The following is a 22,101-nucleotide window of genomic DNA, read 5'->3' as shown; positions in this document are numbered from 1 at the left end:
CATTTTTCCCCCTTCAGAAGTCTTATTATAGGTTGACTTGGACCTCCACTTGTGTGGGCTAGATAATCAATTTATCAAGACGTGTGTAGTTGTCCTCAAGTCGTGTGTAGTGACTTCTTGATATCATGAGAGTGTATTTCGAATTGTGTCTTTGACTAATTGAACGTCAATTATTATTTTTTTGCCACATATTTATTATGTTGTATTACTGATTATAGGAGAATATAACTTTTTCAATATAACAATTTTTGACATTTTATTATGTTTCATAATCTTGATAAAAACGTCAAACGTAAGGATTTAACAGAATAATTTTAAAATATTAAAAATAATATATTTTTTATTTTAGTTTCCATAATGTTATATGTTTATTGGATTATTATTCATTAAAGTTGTCATAGTTATTTAAGATATACATTGATAAATCAACGAATAAAAAATACTAATATTTTACCTATTAGTTTTTTAATGATAAATTTTTTATTGGCTTTACGTTATTAGTTTCAATCACAAACTAAACCAAATAAGTCTAACATAATGATTATGATTTAAAACATCAAATTGCATAAATGTTAAGACAAAACTTGAATACAAAGGATTAAAATATAAAACCCTATTTTAAAATAATATTTATAATATAATATTAAATAACTCCTCTGTTTCAATTTATCATTATCTGGCCTAAATAAAATAAAAAATACATATATATATATATATATAAAAGTATAAATGTTATATTATAATGGTGGAAACACGTGTGTTATCATGATTATACTCGTATTTATTAAAATAAATTATAAATTTTTTAAAAACTATGTGGTGTTTTGATCAAATTATAATAACGATAAAGTTTATTATAATATTTTAAAAAATAAATACATACATATTAAAAATTAATAATGAATTTTTTTTATAATTTATCTTAATAAATAGGATAATCCAGAAATAAAATAAAAATGTGGATATCATTAATAATTGTTAATTGATAAAGGTTTAAGTAACGTGTTATGCGTGCGTTGGTCCACAACGTGGTAATGTGCTGTCACAATATCTTTCTTCAAGGCTTTTGTCTTTAAATAATTAGTAGTATGATTAGTTTATTGAGATCTTATCATGATTATAGGATAAATTTGATAATTGAGATTGAATTTTTATTAAAAAGATTTATTTGATTGAATGCTCAGAACATATATATATATATATATATAGTATTTTATTAATTAATTTTTATTATTAATGGAATGTGGTGTCTTCTTATTTTTTAACTTATCTACTAATTCCTTTTTTTTTTGCCTCTTTAATCTCTTTTAACTTTATTCTTTATTAAGTAAAATAGTAATTCCTTCATCATCTAAATAATGACAAATATTTAGATAAAAATAAAAAATATTTTAAACATTTAATTATAAATTTTAAAATATTTAAATTTATAAGTCACTTAAAGTTTAATTAAAGAAACGAAATATAGTTAAGTAAAATAATTAATACATTCATTATATTAAGAAACATTTGTTTATATAAGCAGCAGCTATTTTTGTCATTCAAATTTTAAGACCTTCATACTTTTTTTAATAAAAAAAAAGATTTCAAATCTGAGTGCTATTTGAATTTCAATGGGAGAATTCCTTTGAGCATGTCGTGCAAGCTATGTCCATTAATTTGGCCACACATAAAAAAAATAACAATTGCATTAATATCAGTTTTTTAATGAAAACCATTTATCATTTTTGTTATTATTAATTAAGAAAAAATGTTTCTATAGAAATAATATAGATATTAAAGAACCCTAAATATATTTCTAATTTACATAAAATAAGAAGTTTTGGTTTTTGGTATGTAATTTTTTTTCTTTATTTTTATAAAATTTAAAATAATTAGTTTTTAAACGTGTGAATTTTAGTTTTAGTTTATATGACTATTATTTTATTCCTTTAAAATTTTAAATTTATAATATTTATTTCAAAATATTATCTTAAATGTAAGGTGTTATAGTGTAACATTAACACGAATAACTTAGAATAATCATTAATTAATTAATTAATATTATATAATAGGTAAATCTATTTTTTACTTTTTACAAAAATTACAAAAAAAATCAAATTATTTGACAATAACTTAAAAACATATTTAAGATGGGCAAAAACATTATCCAAAAAAGGCCGTTGGAGTAACAATGCATTAATTTGCTCTGGTTTTGAAACTATTTATCATAACATAGTTTTTGAGACAGATTCTTAGTTGTAAGAATAAAGGCATCGAACTATTTATTTTTATTTTCTTAATAGATTTAAGGTATCGTTTTTTTATTGCGCATAATAATGAATAATAAATCGCTTTTCGGTTACAATAAATGAAAATGCAATTAAAAAAAATCGTAATGTTTATATAATTTACTTAAAAAAAACTCAGGTCGACATTTAAGGAAGCGGAATCTGTGCTTGTACTTTGGTATGATGTTCGAAATCAGTGTTGGAAATTTGAAAGAAGGAACAAAAAAGACAAAGACTTTAAAGAAGATGACAAAAAAATAACAAAACAGGACTTGTGGGTGTGTGTGTAAGAGAGAAATTAAAATCTGTAAGTATCTGTTTGGTTATTCAGGAAAGAGATCATAGAAATTCTGGTCCTCTTCAGATATATAAGTCTTCTCTATCTATCTTTCTATCAGAAACAAGCGTTGGTCGGATAAGGTTGTGCTGTGGTGGTGACTCACTCTGGTGAGCCTTGCAATTGCATTGTTCTAACCAACTTTTATCCTTCTATAATCTTGGCTTTCTATCGCTATAACTCTTAACTCCTTGTCTATGTTTTTTCTGTTTAAATTAGATACCTGAATTTGATGTGCCTTACTCTCGGATCAGTTCATTGATAGTAGAGAGCTTTAACCCTGTTATTGACTTTTGGTTTTCAAGTTTAAACTTCAGGCTTAATCTACTTATTTTATTTTTGCTACATATTTCTTCAGTTTCTGTCTTTAGTAGATCGATTCGTGACACTTGAACAAGAATTCGAACTAGTAATATTTCTGAAACATGAGCTCTACAACAGTATAATTTTCTTGGTCAATCTGAGGCTTGAACTACTTTGTTTTTGTATTTTTTTTATCTGATTCTTCGTTCTCTCAGTCATGGTCTGTTTTTTTTAGTAATTGAGATGCATTCTGAATGGAAAGTGGAAATTCTTGATCTGTTTTTAGTCACAGGATAACTCAACTCAGCTGAAACTAGTTGGATAATTAGTTTATGATGATGAGGTATCTTTCTGTTTTCAATTACCGGATCTTTGAGCCATTTTTTGTGATTTTGCAGTGATTTGGTGAACATGGCGGTTGAGAAGTCAAGCATTGCAAAAGATGTGACTGAAGTAAGTCATGTTCAACCCTGTTCCTTTTGTCTTTAGCTCACAGTGGTGTGAATTCATTTCTGTAATGTGCAGTTAATTGGCAAAACACCATTGGTATATCTCAACCACATCGTGGATGGATGTGTTGCCAAAGTTGCTGCGAAGCTAGAAATGATGGAACCTTGCTCCAGTGTCAAAGACAGGTATAGATATACATATCTTCATCCTATATTGGAAATTCAGCTGGTAAAGTTCCATCTAATCATTACTCTTGATTTGGTGCTTGCATGTTTATTCTCATAACACCCTTCAAGAAATGCTTTGATCGATAAAAGTTTGGCAAAGATGTTGTATGATTGATGCCAAGTCTCTTATGGCATGCAACAATATGTACTCAGAAAACTTATGCAATAAATATGATTATTTATTTTCCTACAGGATAGGATATAGCATGATTGTAGACGCTGAGCAGCAGGGACTCATCAAACCGGGTGAAGTTAGTTCTTGCTTTAGATTGACCTCTCCTTGTATATTTGAATTCATGTTTAATAATCTTTCCCATTGCATCAAAGCTTCACTCTACTTATTCTTCCCAATTTGTGGTAGTATTGTATGAGTAGTTGTTGTTTAATGCTTTTTGATATTGACATAATCTAGCTTTCAATTTTAAAACTAGAACACAGGAGTGTTTCTGTAAGACCCTTTTAACCAATTTATCATCATTTCACACACAGCCTTATCTTTCAAGCAAAGTTATTACTGTGTAATTGGGTATTAATCTGGTTTATTGCTGTTCATGTTATTAGAGTGTCCTCATTGAGCCTACCAGCGGAAACACTGGCATTGGCTTGGCATTCATGGCAGCTGCTAAGGGTTATAAACTTATTATAACCATGCCTTCTTCAATGAGTCTTGAAAGAAGAACCATTCTTCGAGCTTTTGGAGCTGATTTAGTTCTCACAGATCCGGCCAAGGGTATGAAAGGAGCTGTTCAGAAGGCAGAAGAGATAAGAGAAAAGACTCCCAATTCTTATATGCTGCAGCAATTTGAAAATCCTGCCAACCCAAAGGTATTGTGTCAATGCTCTTTGTTTGAAAAAGCAGTTGGTTGAGGAGTATTCAGCATTCTATCATTCCTCATACTCTTAGGTTCATTATGAAACCACTGGACCGGAGATCTGGAAGGGCTCCAGTGGGAAGGTTGATGCTCTTGTCTCTGGGATTGGAACGGGAGGTACTGTAACAGGTGCTGGAAAATATCTGAAGGAGCAGAATCCTGATATAACGGTTAGGCTTTTAATTTTCTCATGGTGTATGAACTAATCTTTGTAATGTTTCCCTGCACTGTTTATGATTTTCCCACCATTTTTTTACTTAGCTCTATGGCGTCGAACCAGTAGAAAGTCCAGTGCTGTCTGGAGGAAAACCTGGTGAGTATTGACTTTCTATCTGTTTTCATGGCAACTGTTTGATTACTGGACCTGGTAGAATATCAAGAAAGATCTCAATCTTATTTGTTTGAAATTTACCTGGAAAATCCAAAAATATAAACCACAATTGGTATTTTCAGGGATATAACAGAATTATTTTACAATTTCATTAGGTTTCTTACTTTTATGGAAATATTGTTGATCTGTTGTTTGTATTTAGTTTCCTAAATTTGAAGGAAGAAATGTGTGCTTTGTCATTCACTGTTACTACACTTAATGAGCATCTGTGCATGTTTATATTCATGAAATGTCTGCATACTTTTATGTACCTTTTCCTTGACACATGCATGGTTCTTAAATGGATATAAGGTCCTCATAAGATCCAAGGAATTGGTGCCGGCTTCATCCCTGGTGTTCTGGACGTTGATCTACTTGATGAAGTTATTCAAGTAAGCCACATTCCTTTTTGATAGTTTATTTGTGCTTAAATGAAGAGTTTTTTTGTCATGTATGATAATCTGGTGTGCCTCTAGTCTCACACCTGATATTTTTGTTCTTTATATACATGCAAGAGTTACAGTAATTGAAGGCTGGAAGTGTATTAATGCACTTCTTTGGAGAACTCAAATGTATGGTAATTTATCCATGCTTTCTGAAAATACAGATAGTAACTTTCCTATTTGTTTGTGATTTTAGATTTCAAGTGAAGAAGCTATTGACACTGCTAAACTGCTTGCTTTGAAAGAAGGTTTACTGGTAAGTTCACCTTAAAGATAGATTGCTTTTCAGTGGTATTATTTCTTCTTAAGCCTTGACTTTGATTATGTGCATCATTAACTTTTGTTAGTAGCACCATTAACTTTTGTTTGTAGCATATTTTGAATTGCTCATGCTTTGACCACACAGTGGCTGGGCATTGGGAGGAGACAGTATTTTTATTGCTATTTTGTTTGTATTATAAACATTGCAGGTGGGGATATCATCTGGTGCTGCAGCTGCAGCTGCAATTAAGATAGCAAAGAGACCAGAAAATGCTGGAAAACTCATTGTTGTAAGTTTGTCTATTGTTCACCTAACATCAAATTTTCTTCAGTGAATGTCATTTTTAGTTCCACTTTAGACAATATAAATGTGTTCAAAGATTGTCACAATAGTTGCATCTCTAAGTTGCTGATCGTTGAAAATAACTTATAGTTTTAGCTTTCAGAAATATCACATTTGGTTGTCATATATATATTGAATCACTGATAATCTTGTTGCAAACCTGTGTAGGTGGTCTTTCCAAGCTTCGGAGAGCGTTATCTGTCATCAGTGCTCTTCGAATCTGTGAAGCGAGAAGCAGAGAATTTGGTCTTTGAAACTTGAATATAAAGCCAAATTAGTCTTTTAGTGCTCGTGTGTAATAGCCATTTGATGCTTTTCAAGTTGCATTCTCTCCTTGGTTAATGTATTTATTTTTTTCCGAATCTAAATGTTAAAAATGGGTTTGTGTTTGCTTGTGAAATAAGATTCAATAATAGTAACAAAAGTTTGTTGGAATGTTCAAACTTGTCTTCAGTGTACTAGTTTTAGTTGCTAGTTAAGTCCGGTGAATTTCTGGACCAAGGCTTAAATGATCCAGACGAATATATTACATGTTGAATTTTAGTAAAAACAATTGAGTTTTACTTGTATTTTGTTTTTCATTCTATTGTCTCTATAATTTGAGTTTACATGTTGAATTTAAGTAGTAAAAAAATTGAGTTTTACTTTTATTTTATTTTTCCTGCTACTGTCTCTAAAATTTGAGTTTTGGTATGCAAATACTTTTTGGTAGTATTCTTGCATTAGGTTGAGAAATTTCCTCTGGTTTATTGACATTGAGATTTATGCTTATGGAGCTTCATTGATGTTGGAGCCTAAAAGATACAATTTTTTGATGGTTGGAGCAATCCATTAATACTTTTTCATTCATGGTAGCCTAATTGGTTGTTAGGGCTTTAATTTAAAGGTTGACTAATACTATGTATGATTTATGATCAAGTGCTAGAATTAATATTTAAAGCATTTGTTCTTTAACAAATTAAACTATAATTATTTTGTAAAAAGTATTTTATTGAAACTTCTAATTTTAATTTAACTGTTCTATTAAGTTTCATATAAAGTACACGCAAACACTACTTGTGACGAAATCAATATCCTCAAAATACGCCTATTAATACAACAACTAAACAATTCAATATTTTAGTTCTGACCACATAATAATATTATTATTTTCAAAAACATAATTCAGAATACTAAAATTAGTTTTGCCAATAACAATAAATAATTCAGTCCACAACTCAATTTAAGTTTACTTCAAATTCATATATAAATTAAAACACTTAATGCATTAAATGAGAGCCGAAGAATTGTAGTTATAACCTATTGGGAATTAAAATAAACAGCTCAAACTGCATAATTAGAAAAATTTAGACTAAAGTATAGGAAGGGGCCGCGCGAACGCAGGCCCCCACTGCCACAAATTATGATGTAGGCTCTCCCACTTGGGGAGACCTTAGGGTGGCACCCTTCCTAAGTGCAATGGAAGTCACCAACCTAGGCCATGGACCTTATTGATCATCCATTGACCCCATCCAGGTAAGTATGTTGTAACGTAGCCAGTTGCTCTTTATTTATTCAGTATTGTCAGGTGACACTATTATCACTTAATCAATGTGGGACTAGCTAATAGACCATTTTGTTATTTTCTGTAAGGGGTTTATGTTTTATCTATGAGAAACATACAAAGAAACCTGTTTCACCATTTCCACGAATTCATATATTAAAGAATTTCGAAATCAGAGTCTAAGGAAAATATCAGCATAAGTGAATTTTTGTCCATTGATTTTTGCCATCAAGCCTACATCATCCATAAGAAATAGAATAAGATCATGGCCCTCTGTTTCTTTCTTCGGTGTTCACTATGACTACAACCCATCACCTTAGAGATTTTTATCATTCATGAAATATAAGTGAAGCTTCTCATTTCCCCCCTCATGATTCAAAATGAAATGACTGTTGCTGCCAATTGCATATGGTCAATTATTGGATCTTCCCACCAAACAACAATCCTATTATGCATGATGAAAGTTGCATTGGATAACATGTTATATCAGAAGAGGTACATTCTTAAATGTGTGTTGTCCATAAGCATTTTAGTGTTTAACTCTGCAAATGCCCATACTATTATCATATTATTACCAAATGTTCCAATCCTCAACCAAGCATTTAACATTTCCTCTCTCTTTTTGTATGTAAGATTTGCCAGATTCGTGGTATAACTTGTGTGGTTCGAAGACATTGCTCTGATTCTTCAATTTGTGTGTAACTACTGTTCTTCCCACAGCAAAGTTGCAGTTGTTCTGCAGGCTTTGGATTAAGATTCTATATTAGTGGTATTTAACAGGAATGACACATTTATGAGAGTGCCTCAAAATATAATATGGTAAATTAATAATCAATAGTAATGATAGCACAAAAAATAAGAAATATTAGTCTCTGAACACTGCTGGGCAAGCAGTTGAGATTTTTATGCATACATGGCTTTTAACTCAAGAACACGATTTATAAAGTGTGTTTAAGTTGAATGAGAGGTAATCAACCGTAGTTAACTTGTTTAACACTTCTTGGTAAACAATCTAGATTACTTGTGAAAGCCATAAACCATTTTAATAAGTTTACTTGTACTTAACTTGTATAATAATCTGGTGTGCCTCAATTCTACACCCATTGTTATTGTTTTTACATGCAAAACATGTAATCTAGACTGCATAAACAAGTCAAAATTTCATTGCTAGCATTAGCACACATTAAGTGTCATCTAAACTGTTTTGAACAAGTAAGAGAAATGAATTCTTATCAGTAATAGTATGAAATCTCTTCTATTATTACTTTTCTCTGGTTTGTGCAGTGGAAAATGAATTTGAAGGCTTGAAGTGTATTGATTCACTTATATGTGAGGAAGCCATTGTTAGTTCTGCTTTAGATTCATCTGGAAGTGAATTAAATATAAATATATTGTTCATCTGACATGAAATTTTGTCTTGTGAATGCCATTGTAAGTTCTATCAGTGTGTTCAGAGATTTTCACAGTAGATACATCTTTAATTGCTTATCCTGGTAGAAACTTCTAGTATTAGCTATGAGAGATATCACTGAAGCAATAAGCAGAGAACTTGGTCTTTTAGCCTTGAATATAAGTTCATACAATCATCAAAATGAGTCATTAAAAAATGTCAAAAATAATATTATAACAAAAATTTCTTCATTTACCAACTAAAATTTTTCCTTGTATTCCACATAAGTTTTAGGTCTCTCACCATTATATCCTATCAAAATTATTTTTCTCCTTCAAAACTTTTTAATTGTTTTTTCTAACTCTAAAAAAATTATAAAACAATTATGATTAAAATAATAAACTATAAAAAAGACTTTTCTTACCCTTTATCTTTAATATGTAAACAAGGATTTTCTAAAACTTATTTATTACTTCTTTCCCTCTATTTTTCTATTTTTGATTTCTAAGTAATTCTTTGATTCAACACAAATCTATAATTTTCTCTATTTTGTTGAACTCCCCTCTTTTTATAAGCACAATTTTATTGATATTTTTTAATGATTGGTAAAGAATAAGTAAATTGTTATTTTTTTCAATTATTGGTAAAGAGTAATTATATTGTTTTAAAATTCTTTTTAATTAATAATAGCAAGCACCTTAAAACTCTTAACTTGTCAACTTTATTTCTTATTTTAAAATATTCATTTTAATTAATTAAATATTTTTTTGAGTACACATTTACTTTTCAATTATTTTAATTAAAAAATTTCACATATCTCTTCCCTATTATAACCAAAAACTAAAGAAATAAAACACTACCCAACTTTAAAAAAAAGTCATTTAATATTTTAAAATTATTGATCCTTAAATATAAAAAAGAGTTAGCTAAATTTAGTAAGAAAAAACAATACTAATAATGATAATAAAATAAATAACATATCATGTTATCGTCACTGTAAAAATCTCATTATGTAGCATAGTAAATTAGTGATTGCTTAGATGTTAGCATGCCTCCACCAAATATACTTAATACTTAATTAGCATCTTTTGAACTTCGCCAAATCTAAATTTTCAAGTGAGAAATATTTTTCTTAGATAATTTTTATATTTCTAGCCCATAAATTTGTATTTTTTTCAGATAAACATAAAATTTGTATAAAAAAATCATTTTATTTTTACAATTATATTAATTTATGATAAGAATTATTTTAAAAGGATTTCTAACAAAATGAAAATATTTATGCACAGGAGGGGTGAGAGTCTCAGAAGTTTTTATTTTATGTTAAAGAGCTTTTTGGCTTGGATTGGGGCTTACGAAATTAAACTTCACAAACGACGTCGTTTGCTATGAAACATATTTAAGAAGCTATATTTTACTTTTTCTTTGTGTTTCTTTTCTTTTCTCTCCTTCTTCTTTAGCACTGTGACGACGATCCAAGGTGATAGATATTCGCTGCCATGGAAGGTGTAGCTGAATCCCAGCGAACTCTGTAAGTGTACTCTCTCTCACTTCCGCGATTTCTTCTTTAAAGTTCTTTTTATTTTATTTTAGGGTTTTCACAGTGAATGATTTGATTTTACTCTTAAACTGCATATTTTGTATCTCATTTTTTTTGCCCTAAATTATGCTGTAACCCTTAGGTACCCATACGTGACTGGATCCTCTGTAGTTGCTATCAAATACAAAGATGGGATTCTCATGGCCGCTGATATGGGAGGTCTGATATTCAATTAGCTTTTTATCTTCGTTTCAAAATGCTCTTTATCTGATTATTGTGGAAGTTGCTTTATCGGAGTATTTTCTTTCTAAGAAATAACATTATCGGAGAAATGAATTTTACCGCTGGTATTAGTTTTTGTTGTCTGATTCATGAATCTGCAATCTCTGAAAAGTTGTTATAGTGTTTTTAAGTATTGGAATAATTGTATATCATATGAATGGGGGATATGTTGATAGGTTCATATGGATCTACCCTGCGGTACAAGAGTGTCGAGCGTATCAAGCCTATTGGAAAACATTCTCTCCTTGGTGCTAGCGGGGAGATAAGTGACTTTCAGGAGATTCTGCGCTACCTTGATGAGCTTATGTGAGTACATTTTCCTTTTAATAATTATTGTTACTCGTTGTGAACTGGTTATTCTGCTCTGTTTTCCATGCTAGGCTTGTTTTTTTTTTTTTGCACAGTGAAATACTCCATCTGTGTAGTTTATCCCTTTACCTTCTTAATACTACAATAATTTCCATCTAAATGTTTTGTTTTGAGTTTTGATTGTGCAGCCTTTATGACAACATGTGGGATGATGGGAATTCTCTAGGACCGAAGGAGGTGCACAATTATTTAACACGTGTGATGTACAATCGGCGGAACAAGTTCAATCCTTTGTGGAATGCACTTGTGCTTGGTGGAGTTAAAAATGGCCAGAAGTACCTTGGCATGGTCTGAATTTGTGTTTCTTTGTTTTTTCTTTCCAGTTGCAAGTTTGGTATACCTTCAAGTTTTTTCTTTCCAACAATTAAAATCCGTGTGTCTTATCCAGGTTAACATGATTGGCATTAATTTTGAGGACAACCATGTAGCGACTGGGCTTGGAAATCATCTTGCTAGGCCAATTCTTCGTGACGAGTGGCATGAAAACTTGACCTTTGAAGAGGGTGTCAAGTTACTAGAGAAGTGCATGCGCGTGCTTTTATACCGTGATAGGTCTGCAGTCAACAAAATTCAGGTTTTATACTGTTTCCTTTTCTTTCTCTGCCCTGTCCTGCTCTTCCCCTCCCTTCTCCATTTTCCATTTATCAAACATGTATTTAAGATATAAGTGCAGAGGGTTTCAATTTGTACAGCCTCAAATGTGCATTTCTCATCTGGATTATTTATCAAAGTAGTAAAAAAGACCTTTATTTTGTGAGAACAGCTTTAATACCTCGTTCATAAGGAATTGAAAAGTTAAAGTGGGCATTACGGAGGTTTTAAAATCTCACAATGCCCCTCCTGTGTTGGGAAAGTCATGTTTTTTATGTCTTTTTCCTTCACTCTAAACTGGTGATAGTAAGATCTGGGATCTAGCTTATATAAAATTGTTCCTATCAACTCGACCAACAGTTCATGAATAACAATTATGAGAATTTTTTCGGGGATAGACAGTAGTTATCTTGTTCAACTCTCTATAGGCAACCCAACCTCCAACTTCAATCTTTTTTCCTCTATAAAATTAGAAACTGAAATATGATGTTATTGTCCTCCATTTACATGTGCTAATTGTTCGCCTTTTCTAAGTGCTATAAATAGGAGAATATTCTTCTCAAGTTCTTATGTTTATGTTCATGTTTAAAGGTTTTGCTCAATATTTTGATCGGTTTTGGAATTTGAATGGGAAGCTATTGAAAATTGGTTGGTGATTCTGTCCGGAGCTCTCTTAATTTTGGATTATGCATATGGTTCAGGCTGATGCATATATCAGAAAGTTCATCAGTAGGATTTTAGCTCCTAGGCATTTCTCACATGCTTACCTAGATGTCTTTGTGATCTTCTCTCTTCTCTACCTTTGTTTGCATACTTATTTCTAACCTCCACTTTTAGCTCATGGGATAGAAAGTTAGTAGATTCGTTCATAGACAGCTAATAAGAATTTGCAGTGTTGTACTTGTGCGAAATCATGTGTGAATCTTGAAAAATGATGTTTCCTTCTTTTCTTTCATAAATAAGTTAATTTTGGTCGACTCTAATCAACGTCACATGGCAACTACTAACTACTGCAATGTTTGCTTGCTTGTCATTACCCGGTGGTTGTCTGCTGATCTGTGAAAAACTTTCAATTTCTTTTGCTGTGCCAATTCTGTATAGTGTTGGTGATCATTATTATAACAGTCAACCACTGCTGCTTGTGTACCGTAGGTTCTTGACTGCTAAACTGTATATACGTTGAAGATGTTAAATGAGGGTTAAACTGAACCTTTATTGCACCCTTTCTACCATGTGTATACTTCGATCTGAACTAAAATTATGACTCTGCTACCTGACTTCCTCCCTTGTTGAACTGAAAGGGGCTTTTATACATATTGCATGATTAATAATTTAGTATACTCAAGTGTAATGTACGACTGTTTGCAGATATCGAAAATTACAGATGAAGGTGCCACTGCTTTCCCTCCTTTCTCGTTGAAAACGTACTGGGAGTTCTCTGCCTTCAAGAATCCAACAGTGGGCGCTGAAGGCTCATGGTAGATGACAACCCATTGTGAAATGAAACAGAAGTTTAAATGAATTCCAATACACTGCTTCAAGGTGTTAGTCTGCCTTCTGAAGTTAAGAGTAACTCTGTTTTTATATCTTTAGGTTCGAACTCATCTGTTTCATTAGAATCTATATTTCATTATGACATTCATCAGATATTTTTCCTTTTCAATTGCTTGCATAGACATCAATGCGGTCCAACTGTTTGAATTTTAAATTAATCATGCAAAGATTTGTCAACAACATTGATTTCTTATGTTCTCTTTTCCTATAAAACAAAACTAAATGCGTCTGCCATTTTGTTTTAGATGTTTGGTTTCTTTGGATTTCTAGAACAAACAAATGTACAGGCATTTTTATATAATTTTAATTTGTAGAAAAATTTACTTTATTTTAAAAGAAATCCTTATAACTTAAGAAAATTGTTCTTTATTTTCTTATCATTTTAATATTTAATTATGCTTATATTTCTTTAAATCTCCGGTGCTCCTTGGTCACAGCCGAATACCGTCTACAATTCTCATTTTAACTGTGGTTGATTAATCTCTTGTATGTTCTAATCTTCTAAATTCATTTTTAAAGAAAAAAATTTATCAATAATGTCATTTAAATTAATCTGTATCACCCTCTTTTTCTTTTTAAATAAAAGTCCATGATTAGGAGATTCTCAATGCCATTTTAAGTAAATAAAACGGAAAAGGTATTGTTTTGTTTTCTGTTGGGTTTGGCTGTAACTTAGTTTTGTTCAAGTTTCTTCAGTTTTCTTTAAAACTTAGTTTGAGATGAAAAAGACTAGGGATATTTTTATGAATTTAATTCGTTAAAGGAAATTCATTGAAATTTAAGCTTGTAATTTTTATCCAACCATAAGCTTGAAAATTTAATTCCATTTTTTGTTGGAAACAACCATATTTAAAAAGGATAAAAGTTAAATACTATTGAGACAAAGATTAAGTTTAACATAACAATTTTAAAACAGCAATAAAGTTTACGGATTATCTAGAAAAAAAGATAAAGTTTGAACATTCATTTGAAAAATTAAATATTTTAGGATTTAGAGTTTAGGTAAAGTTTAAGGTATTTATTTAAAATTTAGTTTATGATATATATACTTTTTAGTTTTTCTAACAAATACTCTTGTGAGAATAAAATTTCTAAGAAAGTTGAAGTCTATACATTAATTTATGTACTAAGTCAATTAAATGGATTAACTTAGTTTCTTGCCAAAATGATGGGGGCAATGGTTTCTTAAACCCAATTAACTTTTGAAATCTTAAAATTGTGTCTCATTTTAAAATTGGAAATCCAAAATTAAAAAATACATTTTGAAAAAGAAATAGATTTTTTTTTAAATAATAAAATTTTGAAAAATAATAATTCTGAAACAATTTTTGAAAAAGGATTCCAAAATTTAAAAAAGTGTTATCAGAAAATCCCAAAACATGTTTTGAAAAAAGATTTCAATGGAAAGTGTTTTCAGAATCCAGATTTTAAAATGTATTCCAAAATATTAAATCCAAACTACATTTTGACCTGTATCCTAACTCCTATTTAAAAATTATCCACGACATTTTAGTTATTTTGCATGAGTGATAGGGTGCAGTTTTAAATTTGTTGGGTTTAGGAAGCAATTTCTAAATGATGGGTATCATTGGGGAAATTTAGGCAGTTTCTTTCTGCATCCTACATTTTTCTTCTTGCACCCCACAATGTTGTGCAAAGACAAAAAAATTTTGCAGTAAACTTTTGAATTGGCATTTCTGGTAAAATTTTGGATTGATGCATTCAGTAACTTTCCGGATTGCTACTTCCGGTAGTACATTAATGACAGTGTTAATCCAAAATAAAAAATGCAGAATATCCATAATTAAAAAAATTATTCTGGATTTATCAATCTGTAATTCAAAATATGTATTTTAGATCCAGAAATCCATAATTGAAAAAAAAAATTATGAATTTACCAATCCGTAATAAAAATTAAGCTTTCGGATTTAATATTTCAGAAATCAACAATTTATTCAAACTTTGTTTTCGGAACATCTCCTCATCCAGAAAGCAACATGATTCACTTTCAGATTGATGAATCCGTAGCACACTTACAGATCCTGATTTCAAATAAAAGGTGAAGGTCAGTTTTTGAATTTATAAAATTGTAGGGGTGCAGGAAGAAGCTTCCAGAAATTTGGGCCAAAAAAACTGGTATACCAGGCCCATTTTATGTTTTAATTTATTTCACATGTTATAAATACTTGCTTAAAAATGATCTAAAATAACACACCTGGACTCATGATTCAAATTAGTGAATACAATTCGATTCGAATTAGTTTTTTTTTATTTTTGCCTTACTTTTACCCCCCAAAACAATTAGTGAATACAATTGGTTTCGAATAGACTATTCAAACTTTTAATTAGTGTATTATTAAATAAAGGATTCAAAAAATTAGAAGATAAATGAAGTAGGGAAAGGCCTGTTACGAAAGTAAGGTCAGAAAAAAAAAAACATGTTTTATTTAGACGCCCTTTTTTATTTTTCATACTCAAACTTTATTTTAAACTGAGTTAATTTAGCATTGATTTAACTGATTCTAATTATTATTTTTTTTCAAAATGATTATTTAATGTGGACATAACTGACACATTATCCATGCTATTCTTTTCATTTAAATTAAGAAATAGTATTGATTTAATCAATGTTAACAATAAAATAAATATTTTTAAATTTGTTATTTAGCATGGGTCAATTTGGCACTTTACTTGACCCTAACTTATTCGTTTTTCACTCAAATTATGAACTAACATTCATTTTTACACTGACTCTGATTATAATTTTTTTTTAATTAACACTATTATGGTAAATGCTATTTTTATCCAACGCTCTTTATTTACAATGAAAAAATAAAACAAAATAAGAAGAAAATGTAACTAGTGAAAGAGTCTTTTTCTACATGGAAGGAAGTGATAACAAATATTAAAATTATTAACAACATTTCATGACAGTAAATATTAAAACATGCAAATAATAATAATAATAATAATAATAATAATTTAAATCTCTGAGTTAGAGACCAAAATATAAAAAAAATAGTTAATCTTAAATAAAATCCCAAAAGCTTCAAAATCTTTTTTAAATTTTCTTTACTTTTATAAATTAATGCTATAACAATATCTAGTCTTAAATATCCACACAGTAATTTAAGTTTATACTATATATTTATATACATATAAAGGATTTTTAAGTATAAAAAGTGTTAATAGATTTTTGTTTTTTTTAGATCCGTCCATTCTTGCAACACCATCACATTTCATGCAATTTACTTATTTTTCTCATTTTATTTGTTCACGCTCCAAATTTCAACTCATTCAGATAGAAAGGAAGATTTTATATCAATTTTGTTTATCTATGAAAAAATATTTTCTATTAATCTCTCTATTTCTATTCTTCCTATTCTCTTTAGACTTAAATTTTTAAAAAATAACTAACTTTATATTAATTAAGAAAAATAGTTAATATTATTTAATTTCATTAATCTCCATTTAATTTTAATCCGAAGATGAACATAATAAATAGTTGTGCATATTGATTGCTGGCTAACAAGAAAATGTGTGGTTCTTAAGAGAACATTACTTCATTTTGAATTTGCCTTTATCGTTTTTGTGTGGCTTTTATTGTTTACAGTTGCACGTGCTTTTCAACCTGACATTATTAATGGCAATATTTAAGAAATAAAATGAGAAACATAAATGGAACGCAATTTTCACATTATAAAAATGAATAATGAAAAAGTAAAAAAAAAAAATGTAAAATGTTGGTTAGAACAGGATCATTTATGGTATATAAAATACATTTAAATTCACTTGTAGTCTTTATAATTATGCAAACTTGCAATTTTTGTTTGTTATTTAACTAATTACAAAAAATATTGCATGCATGATAATGTTAATTATTATATTAAGATATTAAAAAAAAGGTTTCACAATTGACTTTAATACACTAAGATATTAAAATAAGGTTTTACAGTTAACTTTAATATTTATTATTTTGTTGATGAATATATAACAATTCTGATTAACAATTAATTCTTTTAATTATAAAAAATAAAAGGACTAGACATGTGTTAAAATTGTTGTCATATTAAACAAACGAATCGTCGTATTATTTTTTAAATTCAGTTTTGTTTATGTTTTTTTCTTCATTTTAATATACCTAACTATATTGAAGAATATCATATACAGAAATATATAAATGCACACAAAATAATAAAAAATTAACAACATTAAAAGAAATTGTAAATAAGTATTTTAAATTGTTAAAAATTTCAAAAAATAAAAATATTAAGCTAAAACTAAAACTAAAAAAAACATAGTTTGAAAAAAATTCTAAGATCATTTATTCCATTGTGTATTGTGTTATATAAATTGATAAAATAAGTTTTTCGTATTTGTTTAATATTATTAATAAACTCAAGATGAATAATTGTAGATCTATAAAATATTGAAACATATAATAAGTTGAAATTAATTCATAAATTAGATATAATTTTTTACATAAATAATTAATTAAACATAATTATCCGATTTAACCTCTTTCAATATCAAAATAATTATCATTCATTATATTACATAATAATCACACTTATACTCTTTAATTAATTTATTGCACTATAATTTAATATTACCAACCTAATCTAAAACAAGAAAACGACGTATTACAAAAGTAAAGCAACAAAAAGAACATAAGAAACATTTTTTATTTGAACGTTAATTTTTATTTTTCATCTATTACTCAAACCAACCTAATTACTTTTTGTTGTCTTTGATAACTATCAACATCAGAGAACACAAAAAAGACACATTACAAAAGCAAAGCCACACAAAAAAAAAAATAATAATTATTTGAACGCATTTTTTATTTTTCATCTATTACTCAAACCCACCTAATTACTTTTTGTTGTCTTTTGATAACTATTAACACACGACAGCACGAAAAAGACATATTATAAAAGCAAAGCCACACAAAAAAAATAAATTATTTTTTATTTGAACGTCCATTTTTATTTTTCATCTATATTACTCAAAATTTATTTTAAAGTGAGTTATCATTGATTTAACTAATTGTAATTGCAAAAAGTAATTTTTTAAAATTGTTATTTAACGTGAAGTTATAACTGCCATTTATATACGCTATTTTTTATTATTTAAATTAAGAATTAGTACTGATTTAATCAAGATAACAATAAAATAAATATTTTAAAATATTATTTAACGTAGGTCAACTTATAGCACTTCACTTGATTCTAGCTTATCTGTTTTTTCACTCAAATTATGAATTAACATTGATTACACTGAATCCGATTATATATATTTTTTTCTAATTAAGAATTTTGTGGTAGATGCTATTTTTAACCAACGTATTTGTTTACTATTAAAAAAACAAAACAAAATAAAAATAAGGTGTAACTAAGGAAAGAGTTTTTAATATGTAAATGATAACAACAAATATTTAAATTTAAAAAAATAACTATTAAAACATACCAATAATGATAATGCTACTACTAATTATTTAAATATTTGAAGACCGAAATATAAAAAAAAAGGTCGATCTTATAAATTTAAATAAAATCCTAAAACCTTCAAAGACTTTTTTTAATTTTAGAAATTAATGTTATAACAAAATACACTAACTATAATAAATATTTACTCTTAAATATTTCTTGAGGGTGATTGATTGCTGCCTATGTTTTGTTTCGTTGTCCTATATTCCAACATCACCACCAATCTATTTTACACGACACGAGTACTACAAGAAACACGTGAAACCTTTTTTATTTATTTATTTATTTATTTTGTTATCAACAAACACATGAAACCTTAATTAACATGTGACGAAATAATGTTTGTTACAACTAATCTTATTTAATTGCAACATTAAATGAATAAAATATGAAGAGATATACATATAGAACCTGCAGTTTTTTAATGCAATCTTATGCAGCAGAAGAACAACCTCCATGGTTATACTGTTTTGGGTGTTTTGTTGTAGTTGTTGTGGTCTTTTTATAAGGATTGACACTATAAAAATTAATTTTTTAAAATAAAAAAATAAAATAAAATAGTTTATGGTATAAAAAGTTTATTTAATTCCACTTTTAATCTTTATAGATTTGTAAATATGCAACTTTTGTTCCTACGAAATTTTAGTTGTAGATTTAATTTTCCAAATTAAATAATTTTAATCTACTGTTAATATGTTATTCAATTGCTAAACAATGTTAAACGTCTATTAGTATCAACTACTCATTAAGATATTAAAAATCAAATTTGATAATTAACTTTAATACATACTATTTTTTACATGAATATATTAACAGATTTGTTAGCAATTATAAAGTTATTTAATTTAAAAAAACTGAAAACAAAATTTTACAGATAATGCTAAACTATGTATAAAAAGATGGTTTTGAATTAAAAAAATATTATATAAATAAAATAATAATTTCAATAATTCTTATGTAAAAGCAACATAAACTTCTTAAACAGTTGGTACATGTTCTTTTATTAATTTCTAGAGTGATTTCTTTTTTATCAGCAATAAAATATAAATAAATGAAAATCACTTCAGGGGTGGTCCAACCCTTTTACAAGAACATATAGAATCCAATTCCTAACTTGACACGCAAAATCGTCGGACAAAGGACCAACCAAACCAAGCGCTAACTAGCTTTACCGAATCAGCCGTATACAGGCCAAAGGATCCATAACCCAACAGGGGTAGGAAAAGTAAACTTCACGGGACTTTGCAGCAATCCAAGACTACACCTTTACTTACGCTGAGGCAAAAACTTCTAACACATTTGCCACTCCTCCATTAAAGACGATCGAGTTCCTATGCTTCCAAATTTCACATCATTAACTGAAACAGATGCCTGACTCAACCTGAATTGGATAAAATTTTGCATAGGATCCAAATGGATACGAACGACACTCCAAGCCACTCAAAGCAAAGACACCAGACCCTCCAAGAAAAGTCACAAACGGAGAACAAGTGACTCGACGACTCTTCAACCTTCCCACACAAGCAACATACATGGTTTTCAACCACCACCCCGCGCCTTACCAAATTAACCCTAGTCGCAATCCTATTTTCCAACACCCTCCAGGCCAAGAAAACAGCAGAAGGCAAGGCTTTACACCTCCGCAACCTACAGTAAATCGAAGAGAATTCCCCATCACTAACCCTCCTTACCTTAATATAAGTTGAGTTAACAGTAAAACTTTGAGACCCCTCAGCCTTCCAGACCCAGCTATCCACCCCTCTCGCATCTATCTTTATCCCTTGCAGCAACTGACTCACTGCTCCTCCAACAACTTCTCCCAGTCAAAGAGGGATCTACGCCAGCACAGATGTCAAATCCAAACACCATTAGACCAGTTCCCGATCTCGGCCACCTTAGCAGCTTTAACCGTGCTAAGCGAATATAATCTCGGAAACATTCCCTTCAGGGCACCAGAAAGAAATATTCCCTCTATCACCAACTTTCCACTCAACCCCATCTTCAAAACTTCTGCCTCAGCCCTTTGAGGCCCAAACCTCCTTCAGGTCTCTCCACCACAGGAACCCCTGCAAGATTTACCTTCCGCTCTCAAATTCCTCCAACCACCATATTTAGAGTTGAGAATCTCTTTCCACAAACATCCCTTGGCCGATCCCCACCTCCAAATCCACTTGCCTAGCAGGGCCAGGTTAAAAGTACTTAAATCAATGATTCCAAGACCCCGTAGTCCCGAGGCTCGCAGACCTTATTCCAAGAGGCCCAAGCGATTTTCCTTCCGTCAGAGCTCCATCCCCAAAGGAAATTCCTTTGGATCCGAACTAACTTGTCAGCCACCCCATATGGCAGTTTGAATAAGGACATAAAGAATAACCAGGACTGAGGAGAGGACTGACTTAATCAAACAGATCCTCCCAGCCATCGACAACAACCTGCCTTTCCACCTCGACAGCTTGCCCTGAACTCTCTCTAACACCCCGTTCCAAAAAACACCGCGCTTGTGGCACCCACCTACCGGTAATCCTAAATAAACAAAAGGAGTTACCATTACCTTACAGTTAAGAATAGCTACAAAACGCTGAAGCGAACACTAATCCAACCCCATCTCGCCAATTCTGCTTTTTAGAAAATTCACCTTAAGCCCATAAGCAAGCTCAAAGCAAAGCAAAATAGCCTTAATATTAAAAACACTTTTGGTATTCGCTTTGCAGAAGAATAAGGTATCATCAGCGTATTATAACATATTAACCATCACCTTAGCTCTTCCAACCTCCAGACTGTCAATCAAATTCTTCTCTTCCGCCATCCTAGACACCCCAGCCAACCCTTCAGCAACTATAAGGAAGAGGAACGGAGCAAGCGAGTCACCTTGACGAAGTCCCCTCCTAGGAGAAAATTCCCTAGTTGGGTTGCCGTTCACTAATACAGAGACTGAAGCAGATTCTAAACAACACTTTATCCATCGAATCCATTGAGCACAAAAACCCAGCCTTTCCAACATATAATATAGGAACTCCCAACTAACCGAGTCATATGCCTTTTCATAGTCAACTTTGAAGAACACACAACTCTTCTTCTTCCTTTTATATTCTTCCAGCACCTCATTCGCTACCAGCACACTGTCCAGCAATCCCCTACCTTCAAGAAATGTAGACTGTCTAACATCAATCACTTTGCTAATCACATTTTTCAAGTGCAGAGACAACGCTTTTGAGATAATTTTATACAAGCACCATATTAAAGAAATGGGCCTAAACTCGCCAAGCTGCAAAGGATTTTCAACTTTTGGGACAAGACAAAGGAAAGAAGTGTTTGAACCTCTAGGCCAATGACTCTTTGTTGCAAAATTCTTCACTGCTGACATCACATCCATCCTTAAAATTTCCCAACAAAACTTTATGAAACCAAAATTAAATCCATCAGGACCAGGGTTCTTAGAGCTTTCACAATTCCAAACCGCAACCCTAATT

General features: G+C 30.1%; 2 protein-coding genes and 1 non-coding gene across 4 annotated transcripts; 2 read left to right on the top strand and 1 right to left on the bottom strand.

Moving 5' to 3' along the window:
* Positions 1 to 2,412: 2,412 nt before the first annotated feature.
* Positions 2,413 to 6,319, top strand: LOC137831764 (cysteine synthase). 2 transcript variants are annotated; one of them, XM_068639572.2, is made up of 12 exons: positions 2,413 to 2,577; positions 2,669 to 2,717; positions 3,309 to 3,363; positions 3,436 to 3,545; positions 3,781 to 3,838; positions 4,149 to 4,412; positions 4,492 to 4,629; positions 4,721 to 4,772; positions 5,142 to 5,221; positions 5,469 to 5,528; positions 5,743 to 5,823; positions 6,045 to 6,319. In XM_068639572.2, the coding sequence occupies exons 3-12, from the start codon at positions 3,322 to 3,324 to the stop codon at positions 6,135 to 6,137; spliced, it is 978 nt and encodes a 325-aa protein (XP_068495673.1). In that variant the 5' UTR covers positions 2,413 to 2,577; positions 2,669 to 2,717; positions 3,309 to 3,321; the 3' UTR covers positions 6,138 to 6,319. The 2 variants fall into 2 exon arrangements, with proteins under 2 accessions (XP_068495673.1, XP_068495672.1); XM_068639571.2 differs by lacking the exon at positions 2,413 to 2,577 and having other exon boundaries at positions 2,584 to 2,717.
* Positions 6,320 to 7,238: 919 nt separating this feature from the next.
* Positions 7,239 to 7,399, bottom strand: LOC137833710 (U1 spliceosomal RNA). The gene has a single exon (XR_011084779.1). It is a non-coding gene; the product is annotated as a U1 spliceosomal RNA (small nuclear RNA).
* Positions 7,400 to 10,113: 2,714 nt separating this feature from the next.
* PBG1 (20S proteasome beta subunit G1) lies at positions 10,114 to 13,325 on the top strand. The gene is made up of 6 exons (XM_068639569.2): positions 10,114 to 10,340; positions 10,492 to 10,568; positions 10,808 to 10,937; positions 11,129 to 11,288; positions 11,389 to 11,574; positions 12,960 to 13,325. The coding sequence occupies exons 1-6, from the start codon at positions 10,309 to 10,311 to the stop codon at positions 13,071 to 13,073; spliced, it is 699 nt and encodes a 232-aa protein (XP_068495670.1). The 5' UTR covers positions 10,114 to 10,308; the 3' UTR covers positions 13,074 to 13,325.
* Positions 13,326 to 22,101: the final 8,776 nt, after the last annotated feature.

Source organism: Phaseolus vulgaris, chromosome 6 (assembly GCF_051622355.1).
Source record: "Phaseolus vulgaris cultivar YP4 chromosome 6, ASM5162235v1, whole genome shotgun sequence".
Taxonomy (NCBI): domain Eukaryota; kingdom Viridiplantae; phylum Streptophyta; class Magnoliopsida; order Fabales; family Fabaceae; genus Phaseolus; species Phaseolus vulgaris.
The sequence above is the reverse complement of the archived record's forward strand: the minus strand, read 5'-3'. Positions and strand labels throughout refer to the sequence as shown.